The sequence below is a fragment of the Nerophis ophidion genome, linkage group LG19 (assembly GCF_033978795.1).
Source record: "Nerophis ophidion isolate RoL-2023_Sa linkage group LG19, RoL_Noph_v1.0, whole genome shotgun sequence".
Taxonomy (NCBI): domain Eukaryota; kingdom Metazoa; phylum Chordata; class Actinopteri; order Syngnathiformes; family Syngnathidae; genus Nerophis; species Nerophis ophidion.
The window spans coordinates 20,930,406-20,942,720 of NC_084629.1; the positions used below are offsets into that span (position 1 = coordinate 20,930,406).

The 12,315-nt window shown below is 40.1% G+C and overlaps 1 protein-coding gene across 2 annotated transcripts in view; it reads right to left on the reverse strand.

Moving 5' to 3' along the window:
• Nucleotides 1-1,884: 1,884 nt before the first annotated feature.
• The window catches only part of LOC133538164 (aryl hydrocarbon receptor-like), a 96,474-nt gene continuing 86,043 nt past the window's right edge, over nt 1,885-12,315 (reverse strand). Inside the window, exons 10-11 of one of the 2 annotated variants that reach the window (XM_061879524.1) lie at nt 7,981-9,313; nt 1,885-5,339 (exon numbers count right to left, since the gene is read on the reverse strand). In XM_061879524.1, coding sequence (XP_061735508.1) covers nt 7,990-9,313 — 1,324 coding nt within the window. In that variant the 3' untranslated portion in view covers nt 1,885-5,339; nt 7,981-7,989. Of the gene's footprint in view, nt 5,343-7,980; nt 9,314-12,315 lie in introns of both variants that reach the window. The other variant, XM_061879523.1, reaches the window with a different exon arrangement.

Below are 12,315 nucleotides of genomic sequence, written 5' to 3' on the forward strand. Positions count from 1 at the left end.
ATCAGATTATGGTAAATTTGACACAGAAGCCTCATTGGTGGACAAGTGGAGAACAGGTTGATCTTGTTTTATAACGTTGCCAGATGTAGACTAAGTTTGGTATTTTTTTGATGATTTCACAGATGATGGATGGTCATTTCACGTTTTACCTACAATACAATACTAATAAAACAGGATTTGGTGTAGTTTATCATGCCTCCTGTAACCACTTGGTGGCGCTGTTTTGCACTTAGTGAAAAGGGCAAAAGTACCGTCACTGCTTGATCTGTTTGCGCATGCGTCAATAGTGAAAGTTTTTCCGTTTTCTACTCCACGTACGGCAGTTTTTCCAAAATAAAAAGGTATTTTACTAATTTTGTTTACAACGGGTTCACAAAATTTTCTCAAATAATCTACACTTCAAAATGTCAGTAACCTTTATCCATCCACAATTTTAAGTGCTACATTTTTCGAAAATAGTTTTCGCTTATTCGAACATTTAGAACGCACATATGTTCTTATTTGGAAATATTTTTAGCAAAATCGAAAAACTGTCAATGTCAATTTTTTTATTATTGTGCTAAGTATAATGTATGTATTAAAAATTGATAAATCAATAAATAAGTACTGTCCGAGTTTTTCCGAAATATAAACTTTTTCTTTTAAACGGTTGGCAAAAGTATATAAGGAGATTTTATAATCGGCAACTACACGTTAAAGATTAAAATCACTTTTATTCATCCACATGGTTTGTTATTCGAATATTATCACAGCCACTCACAAAAAAAACATTAACCTTACCAAATTATTACTTAATCTCGTGGAATTATTCAAAAATATTATCATTTTCGATTAAAAAAAAACCCCAGCAACAATCAAATCTTTGCAAATATGTTTGTAACATTTTTATATTCAATTTTATTTTTTAAATGTTTTTTTTTCAAGTGAGTCATAATATAACATTTACTCTATTATTTTGACTGTTGTATTGCAATATTACATTTGCATTTACATAATTATTATTAATACTACGGTTGACAAAGTCCATCCATCCATCTTCTTCCACATATCCGAGGTCGGGTCGCGGGGGCAGCAGCCTAAGCATGGAAGCCCAGACTTCCCTCTCCCCAGCCACTTCGTCTAGCCCGGGGGATCCCGAGGCGTTCCCAGGCCAGCCGGGAGACGTAGTCTTCCCAACGTGTCCTGGGTCTTCCCCGTGGCCTCCTACCGGTTGGACGTACCCTAGAGGCGTTTGGGTGGCATCCTGACCAGATGCCCGAACCACCTCATCTGGCTCCTCTCGATGTGGAGGAGCAGCGGCTTTACTTTGAGTTCCTCCCGGATGGCAGAGCTTCTCACCCTATCTCTAAGGGAGAGACTCGCCACCCGGCGGAGGAAACTCATTTCGGCGCTTGTACCCGTGATCTTATCCTTTCGGTCATGACCCAAAGCTCATGACCATAGGTGAGGATGGGAACGTAGATCGACCGGTAAATTGAGAGCTTTGCCTTCCGGCTCAGCTCCTTCTTTGACATAGTCATTTAATATTAATTTAATCTTTAGATTCATACATTGGTGAAAAGACGTTATACAAATTAAAATATAAAAATATAAATAAAAATATTTAAATACTATGGTCAATATTGAATTATTTCTATCTATTTCATTCAGTATTTGTTATATATTAGTGACAATCAAAAGTTAAGTATTTTTAATAAATATAATTATAACATTTGTTCAAGTTAAATATTTTAAATAATTTTAAAATACATGAATTATAACAAATAAGAATCACTATTTAATTTCTAATACTTTAAATAGGGATCAGTACCATAATATGTGACATTAGCTATCCAAGTGAAGTGACATGGACACAGAGAAGTCAAACAGCACACATTCAAACAATTATTGGCATATATTTAGATTTATTACAAAATATTGTATACAAGATAACATTGGTTATTATTATCAGAAGTGATAATAACAATATAACAGGGAGGGGAGGATTAAATGCTGAAATTGAATGAATAAAAACAACAACAAAAAGCAGATTAATATCAAACAACAAGAAAGCAACAACAATTTGGCTCCGGGTGGGGTTTGGAGTGGCTCCGCCCGCTAAAGACCGTCCCTTGGCGAGAGATTGGTTTCCGACGTCGTGGCTCTTTCCTCCGTCCACTTCACGTACACGTGCTAAATACTGACTGACTTAGAGCGCTGGTCGAAAGCTGCCATGTTGTCTGTGATGTCGCTTTAAGGAGAGTTCACAGTGACGAGGTAAGCACTTTTTGTGGCGTTCGAGTCGCCTGTTTTCATAAGTACACTTCAGGGTACAGTAAAGCCACGTTCAAGACGGGGTCGAACTACGAAGCAAGTGCTTGTTAAGCCCAGCATGATACACATACATACATATATATATATATATTTATAATAATTCATATTTATATGGCAAGAAGGCACAAGTGAGGAAAAGCGCTAGCATGTAGCTTAAAGGTTAAATATTGTCGGCACGACAACCAGATAATCGCAGGACTGGATCAATACACCGTACGAAAAAACGAGAACGGCCGTAACTCAAGGGTCTACATGTCGGAACAAGTGCTCATTAGGGTTGGTTTTCGCATTTACAATATCGCACATTGTGGAGTATCGCTACGCCAACATCGGATTAAGTGGGTTACATGCCGAGGACTTAAATGTCGACAACAATGACCTAACAAAAACACATTTTATTGCGTCGTTCATTAAAGAAGTCACACAACCCATTGCAGTCGATCGTTTGTTTTTCGTAAACCAAGCACCGAAAATCATTTGGTTTACGAAATTAATGTTTTGATAAACCAAGTAAATTCTCCATTAAAAGACACATTTGATGTTTGTATTTAAAGGCAAGACTTTCTATAGTCGGGTCGGGACAAAACGTGTTTGTCGCAACATCGTATGTTACGATACCGCACACGGTGGAGAATCGCTACGCCAACATCCGAATAAGTGCGTTATGATACTTGCTGATGACTTACATATCGACAACAAAGCAAAAATTACAACAGGTTTTATGGCGTCGTCCGTTTATTATTCATGGCTACATTCACGCAAATAAGTCACCAAACCGTTTGCAGTGGATTGTTTGTTTGTTTTTTGTAATTTGAGCGCTGAAAATACTTGGTTTACGAAAGTAATGTTTTGAAAAAGTACATTCTCTATTAAGAAACAAAATGTTTATCTTTAAAAGCAGCATGTTCTTTAATCAGGTTGTTGCAACATCGTATGTTACAATATCGAGCATGGTGGAGTATCGCTATGCCAACATCGGAATGAGTACGTTACGTAACTAGCTGGTGACTTTATTATCGACAGTGATGCACTAAGGAAAACTCGTTTTTATGACGTTGCTAAGCTCGAGCAAAAGGTGACGAATCTGATTCCAGTGCATTGTATGTTTTTGGTAAACCAAGCGCTGAAAATACTTTAGTTTACGAAAGTTATGTTTTGATAAACTGAGTAGATTGTCCATTAAACGATAGAATTATGATAATTTTAACACTTTCTTTACTTAAGTCGGGACAAAACATGGTTGTCGCAACATCATATGTTACAATATCGAGTGTGGTGGAGTATCGCTACGCCAACATCGGGATACCTGAGTTACGTGACTTGCCAACAAATTTAATATCTACAGTGATGCACTAACAAAAACATTTTTCATGACTTTGTTAGTTTATTACTCGTCGTTACGCTCCAGCAAAAAGTCACAAAATCGTCAAAATTACTCCAGTCATTTGTTTGTTTTTCGTAAACCAAGCGCTGAAAATACTTGGTTTACGAAAGTAATGATTTGAAAAAACGAGTACATTATCCAATTTAACGTACAATGTTTATTTTTAAGATCAGGTCAGGACAAAACGTGGTCGTCGCAACATCGTAAGTTACAATTTCACGCGTGGTGGAGTATCGCTATGCCAACATCGGGATAACTGCGTTACGTTATTTGCCAAATACTTTAATATCGAAAAAAATTGCATTAACAAAAACCTGTTTTATGACGTTGCTACGCCAAAGCAAAAAGTGACAAAACCGATTCCAGTCGGTTGTATGTTTTTCGTAAACCAAGTGCTGAAAATACAAAAGTAATATTTTGATAAACCGAGTAGATTCTCCACTAAACGATACAATGATGTCTGTTTTTGGCGGCAACACCATTCTTAATCGAGTCGGGACAAAACGTGGTTGTTTTAACATCTTATGTTACAATATTGTGCGTCGTGGAATATCACTACGCCAACCTCGGTATGATTGCGTTACGTTATTTGCCGACGACTTTATTATCGACAAAAATTGCACTAACGAAAACACGTTTTATGACGTTGCTACGCGCGACAAGCAAAAGGTGACAAAACCAATTGCAGTGCGTTGTATGTTTTTTGTAAACCAAGCGCTGGAAATACGAAAGTAATGATTGGATAGAGCGAGTAGATTCTCGATACAATGAACATTTTTTAAGGCAACACTAACCTTAATCCGAACAATTCTCCTTCTATTGATGCCATCGTTGTTGGCTAACGGTCAATATTTTGTGACGTTGATTTTCGCTTCCCAAGTCAAAGTGCGCGTTTTTGGCATAAAAACGTGTTCTTGCTCCGCCCATTTTGGTGGCTTCACTAAACGTGCGAACAATCTTACGATATGTTGGTGACACTGAATTCTGAATTGCCGTTCCGATTTCCTGGGCATTCTCAAGTTTCCCTTTAGAGTGTTCCGACGTGGAGTTTTTTTGTAAATCCCGCAAAGGAAAGTTTCGTGAAACAAAGAAAAAGTGCTTTTGAAATACATCGTTATGAATTATTTCGGTAGTTAGCATCATTGTATTCTTTTTGTGCGTGGATATGCCGATCGTGTGCACTTTATACAAAGCTTAGCGTAATATTTTAGCGCGGTTGTCTGGGAAGCAAGAGTCGGGAAGCGATCCATAAGGCCCTATTTCTGGATGAATCATTTTGTAAGGCAGTCTGCTGAAAATGACGGAAATCGCCACTCTACATGTTTAACACGCTACTGCCATATGGTGGCTAAAGTGGATATCGCACGCCCCACATTTGTCACGTCACATGTGTCAGGTATACCATATAAATCCCCTTCCTACTGTCTGATATAACATTTGAAGTGTTTTGTTGTTGAGCAAAATTGCAATTATGTTGGTTTCCCTTGTAAAAAAAACCAAAAACATCTTTGGCTGTTCTTCCTGGCGAAGGAGCTCACCCGCCTTCATTGTTTGTACGTTGAATTTTCCTGGGACAGCGGGTAAATAAGACGACGGACGAGGGCGATACTGCATGAGAGTTCTTGCAAAGTGTCTTGTCCGCCTGCTGGGAGGAGACATAAGCGAGTCATAAACCTAAATGTCCAACACACACAAAGCGTTCCAAAAAAATACAAAAATAATACAAGTGTGCTGCAAAAATGACACAAAAAGTGCAGTACTGGTGTCTAACAGCATGGGGGCAGCAGTGTGCATCTTTGGGGGAAAAACAACAACAGAAGAATTGTCTTCTCTTGATATTTCATGCATGTTTTGTCACCCCCGCCAGGGTTTGTCTGTTCTTAGAAAGTTATTTGCATGAAACTTTCAGAAAATGTCAAAAATGGAATCAGGAACCACTTTTGATCCGAATCATTTCAATTATCTTACGTTTAACTTACCATTAGGACTGGGCGATGAAATGACATCGATATTTATCGAGATAGACACATATCAATCAATGTTTATTTATATAGCCCCAAATCACAAATGTCTCAAAGGACTGCACAAATCATTACGACTACAACATCCTCGGAAGAACCCATAGATGATATCAATAAAAAATGTGTTGGGTGAAACGTTCGATTTTGATTTTTGCTTCTCAGTCGGAAGTTGCTCAGTAAGGTTGGTTGCATGCTGAAAGGCACTCGCTCTCTTTCGATCACTTCCGAGCAACGCAGGAAGTGATCACTGATCAGTGGGAGGGACACACTAACAGCCAATCAGGTAACAGTATCAACTCTCTTTTGGTTGACTCTTTGCATGGAGTGAGACGAGAAAGTCGCCTGGACAGTTTTTGGGGGGATTTTTTCAAAAAAGGACCTTAGTCAGACCAATGTGGTCTGTAAATGATGCAAGGCGCTCGCCCCACGACTACCATAGCTGTGCCTACCCTTTAGAGCAGTGGTTCTCAACCTTTTTTCAGTGATGTACCCCCTGTGAACATTTTTTTAATTCAAGTAACAACTAATCAGAGCAAAGCATTTTTGGTTGAAAAAAAGAGATAAAGAAGTAAAATAAAGCACTATGTCATCAGTTTCTGATTTATTAAATTGTATAACAGTGCAAAATATTGCTCTTTTGTAGTGGTCTTTTTTAAACCATTTGGAAAAAAAGATATAAAAATAACTAACAACTTTTTGAAAAACAAACTAGTCATTCAATTATAAATAAATATTTCTACACATAGAAGTAATCATCAACTTAAAGTGCCCTCTTTGGGGATTGTAATAGAGATCCATCTGGATTCATGACCTTAATTCTAAACATTTCTTCACAAAGAAATCGTTAACATCAATATTTATGGAACATGTCCACAAAAAATCACTGAATATTGCATTGTTGCATTTCTTTTCACGATTTATGAACTTACATTCATATTTTGTTGAAGTATTATTCAATAAATATATTTATAAAGGATTTTTGAATTGTTGCTATTTTTAGAATATTTAAAAAAAAATCTCATGTACCCCTTGGCATACCTTATAGTACCCCCAGGGGTACGCTTACCCCCATTTGAAATCCACTGATTTAGAGCACAGCCGTAACTTCCTGGCACTAAACCTGCAGAAAATAGTTTTTCTCAGGATTTTCTGTTTAGAATTTTCACACTTTGCACTATTTTCTTACACTTTATGAAACATTTCTTACTTGTATTTTATTTTAAAAGCTTTGCTGACATTGTTTGAGATATTTCCACACTGATCTGCCTTGATAGCTGAGGGATTACAATCAGATGGTTACAATTGATATATAAATAAATATATTTCATATATTTTTTATAGGTCATAAAAATATCAATAATTATCGCTATCGACCGATATATAATGCTTATATCGTTTTGAGCCGATATTGGATGAATGACAAGAGGGTTCGCTCCGTTTATTTCATTCTGCTACAGGTAGCTCAAAAAGTGTATCCGGAAAATGTTCACAGCGCTTCACTTTTTCCACATTTTGTTATGTTACAGCCTTATTCCAAATTTTTGTCCTCAAAATTCTACACACAATACCCCATAATGACAACGTGAAAAACAAATTGCAAATGTATTAAAACATTTACATATTAACAGCAATTACAGCCTCAAGTCCTTTTGAATGCGATGCCACAAGCTTGGCAAACCTAACTCGGGGCAATTTCCTCTTTGCAGCTCCTCTCAAGCTCCATTCGGTTGGACGGGAAGCATCAGTTTTCATCTAGAATATCTCCAAAGTGCATCAACAAAGTCATGAGCAAAGGCTGTGAATACTTATGTGCATGTCATTTATTTTTAATTTTATAATAAATCTGAAAGAAAAAAAAAACATTACAATGTTTCACATTATCATTACAGGGTATTATGTGTAGAACTTTGAGGACAAAAGTGAATGTATTCCATTTTGGAATAAGGCTGACACATAACTAAATGAGGAAAGCGTTTCCAGATGACAACTTTAAAGAAACTTTCTGTAAATGTCTGAAATTGGATGAGGAAGAACTGGTTCACATTTTGGGGCTGATCCGAATCCCCGACTGATTCCAGAATTATTATTTTTTTTTAAAACTATTATATAGGGTTTGTTTTTGTGTCTTCTTTGGGAACCGATGTAGCTAGTATTAGCGCATGGTGTGGTAGTTAGCCAGATAACTAACGCTAACTTGTGTCAACGCGACTTTTCACCGTCTAATATTTGGAGATGGGTTTGTCGTGGTGGTTTTGCACGTACCTGCACGCGTCATTCCTGGTAGCACTGGAGGTTGAAGGCGAGCTCCGGCAGCGCCATGTTGGACGTTATAGGACTGATGTTGGTGTTGTCCTGGCCAATGGACGAGGTTCCCACCACGGGCTGGCTCCGCCCCCACTGGAAGTAGCAGGAGCCCTGAGGGGGACTCTGGTCCAGGTGGGCGGCCGTGTGGAGCGAGGACTGGCTGAGCGCCAGGGTGTCGCCCCCCGTCGGCTGCGCATACATGCAGCTGCTGGGACCGGGAGCCTGCCCGCACACCTGCCCCCCCTGCTGGCCGACACTACTCGGCCACAGGTTGGCCCGGGGGAACGGCTGGCTTCCTGGAGAGGGCGTCGGCCCGTGTCCGTTGTGCGTGAGGCTGGCGGGGGGTGCCGTGTACGGGCCCTGCGACCACTGCTGAGGAAGGCGGTTGTGGGCGGCGAGGGGCACAGCCGGGTTGTTGAGGTTGCTGCAAGGAACCATGGCTGCCAGTCGCCGCTTGGCAGGCACAGCGTTGCTGAAAGTCGGGAATTGGAGCGGCGCGCCGCCCCCACGGGAGCTTTCAGGGACGGTGAGCGGTGGCAGTTCTATTTCTGGGCTGAAAATGTCCGGAAGTTGGAGCTGCGGAGGAGGAGCCGGCTCGGGTAGAGGTCCGCAGTGCGAAAGTCTCGGGAGACCGAGGAAGGGTCCGTAAGTCCCATCTTGGGGAGCCGACGGGAACAGCTGCTGCTCGGCTCCCGCGGGGCCGCTGCTGGCTGGCTTCAGGCAAGGAGCGGGGCATTCTTCACCCTTCTCCTTAAACAAGGTAGAGTCCAGGTGTTCGAAGAGCTCGTTGATGAGGATGCAGTCCAGCTCGGAGCGCACATTCTCCTGCTGCTCGTCCTCCTGGCCCAGCCTCTTGAGGGTCTCCTCCCACTCCATCAGCTCGCCCTCGCCCACGTCCATGTCCTCCAAGGCGGCGCCGAAGTCGCCGCTCTGGGCCATCTCCCGCAGGCTGCCGATGACGACCATCACCGACTGCTTGGCCTCCTCCTTTACCACCGCGCCGTTGCTTGGCACGCTGACCAGCGCCCGGCTGTCCATGAACACCTGGTCCACGGGCAGAGGCACGTCGGGGGGGCGGCTGTAGACGGACTTGTCATGGCTGAGAAAGCAGTCCAGCAGGGAGCGCGGGGGCTCCACCTCCTTGCCGGTGTCGGCGTTGCGGTTGTTGTTGAACTGCGCCTGCGAGGGGTCCACGGTCAAGTTGGTGTTGTACAGCACCCCCTCGCCCTCCGTCAGGCTGAAGGGCAGCTGCATCCTCCTCTGGCGAAGGTACTCCTCACCCTCGGCGTTGCTGCAACACGCCGAGCAAAAGGTCATGTTAACGACAAGATCGTTTGGGTGAAGTCCAAGGACAGCGTCTCAAAATGAAACACTTCACTCCTTTAAAACCTCACAGTCCTTTGCAAACCATCTCGCCAAACTACAATTTGCTGACGGACTCTGAAAGACAGCTAATGAGGGCTGAAAACTGTATCACGATACAAGTCTTTTACATTATGGATTTCTTTTTAATACTGATATTTTTATGACCTATGGAAAATAAGGAGCAGGAGGAAAATATTATAGGCGTTACAGCCGTGCTCTAAAGGGTGAGCGCGGCTAAGGTCTTGGTGGGGACGCCCATTTTTTGCTACACTTTGTGGCTATTTTTTGGATTTTTCTTTGCTGATGGCCAAAATGCAAATAGTTTAAAAAGATAATAACAAGCCAATACACTGAGAAGGGGTGTTATTGTTTGTGCTATGGCACAATCTTTTGGACTTGTTCGCCCACTGCAGGTGCTGCAGTGTCCTTCCATTTAGTGCTTTCAACCGGAAGTACAAGTGCCATTCAGTCTTGTAGCCGTCCATAGCGTTCTACTCATCTGGGTTCTTCATTCGTCACTCCGAGAAACAATATTAAGTTTTACAAACTGTTTTACAACAATTCTTAGTGACTAAAGCGTCCCATGTGTTATGTCTGTAGGAGTGTTTTCATGAATGTTTGTACGCACTATCTTAATGTAATGAAGTTAGCGTTGTTAGCATGAGATAACATGCTAACTTATTTACAAGTCCCTGTGTTGCTATTATTAACTAACAGTTCTTTTGGTATTGTTTCAGTTTCGTAAATTCCTCAGTAAATCCACCAAAAACGTCAGCGTGGAGTTACTGAGTTAGTGATTGGAGAGCGAGCATCCGTAGCTAGCGGGTCCATGACGAGGACTTCTGTTCAGTGGTTTGTGACCAATTACAGAACAAATTAAGGATATGTAAATAAACTTTTACATAATATTTCTGTGTAAATAACTAATTTCACAAGGTATATGTTTGCAGCTTGTCGTTTAGTGCGGTTAATATATGGACTAATATTTTTTTCTTCTAAAATAAAGTAGGTGCGGCTTATCGACGAAGAATACAGTATGTGTCTATTGTGATATACAGTATATTGTTATCATGAATTACCCATCCCTGACGGAGCATCACAGCGTTTGTGTTCAACAAATTTAAAACAATACACACTGAAATACAATCTAAAGATAAGCAAAATTATTTTCTTATTTGTTCTCAAGTGCAATGCAAAATGTGAGCTATGCATAGCAACATAGTGTTCCCACATTATTCAGTTGGTTAGAATTGGAAAATAGTTACAGTATATATATAAAAAAAATAACTCTCTACCATTTTTATTATGTAAATGTATTTGACAAGAAAGACCCCAGTAAGGTTTGTTTGAATGTCAGTTCTTACGGCCACAAGGAGGCATGTTTGCACCACATTAGGAATCGCTGTGATGATTTGTCATTGAAAACGGTTGATAACATGATATCAATGCAAGGTCAACAAAAAATGTGTTCAGTAAAATGTTCGATAATTTTTTATCTTTCATCTTTGTCGGAGGAAAGCGGAGGTTGCGAAGCAAGGTGGGTTGCATGAAGAAAGGGGTTCGCTCTCCGGAAGGAAGTGATCACTGATCAGTGGGAGTGACATACTAACAGCCAATTCTTTGCATGGAGTGAGAAAAGAAGGTCAAAATGAAGAAATTGTGGATAAATGAGGAAAAGTCACCTGGACAGTATTACACTTTTTTGGATGTTTTCAAAGGGGCCATAGTCAAAGCACCTTAGCCGAGCTCACCCTTTAGAGCACAGCTGTAACTTCTTGGCACTAAACCTGCAGAAAGTAGTTCTTCTCAGGTTTCTCTATGTTTAAATTTTCACACTTTGCACTATTTTCTTGCATATTATTTAATTTTAAGAGCTTATTGTTGTGTTCAATGTGATTTTAACATTTTGTTGACATTGTTTGAGTGTTTTCCACACTTGTGTTGACATTTTCTTTCTACCTTGAAAGCTGAGGGATTATAGGCAAAGGAAGGTTACATTTCAAATACCATACATATTTCTCCTGCTCCTTATTTTCGATAGGTCATAAAAATACCCATAATGATCGATATTTACCAATATAATAATATTAAAATAATTACGGCATAACAACAATTCCTTTCCATAGTTAAAGAACAACAGAACAAAGTAATGTTACACAGATGTTATTTCTTAGTACGAAACCTGCAGAAAATACTTCTCAAGTTTCTCTATGTTTTCATTTTCACACTTTGCGATGAGGTGGCGACATGTCCAGGTGTACCCCGCCCACCGTCCAAGTACAGTTGAGAAAGGCTCCAGCACCCACCGCGACCCCAAGGGATAAGCGGTAGAAAATGGTTGGGTGGATGTTTACATTAAGTGTTTTCCATGTTTGTGTTGACATTTATTTTCTGCCTTGATATTTGAGGGAATTCTAAGCAAAGCAAGGTTAGATGTCAAATAACATATATTTCTCCTGCTCCTTATTTTGGATAGGTCATAAAAATATCCATAATGATGGATATCGACCGATATGATAATTATATTTAAATAATTACGGCATGACAAAAATTCCATTCCATTTTTAAAAAGGACAACAGAACAAAATAATGTTACACAGACGTAACTTCCTGGCACTAAACCTGCAGAAAATAGTTATTCTCCGGTTTTTTAGGTTTACATTTTCACACTTTGCACCATTTTCTTACACTTTATGAAGCATTTCTCACATATTCCTTCATTTTAAGAGCTTAATGTTAAGTGTTCAATTTGATTTTACCATTGCGTTTACATTGTTTGAATGATTTTGCTATACAAATGATTACATTTCATGTATTTTCCCCCTGCTTCTTACTCATCAGATCATAAAAAATATCAACAATTATAATATTGTGATAGAGTTTTCATTCGTGTGACGACCATGGTTTGACCCTGGAACAGACCCTTAA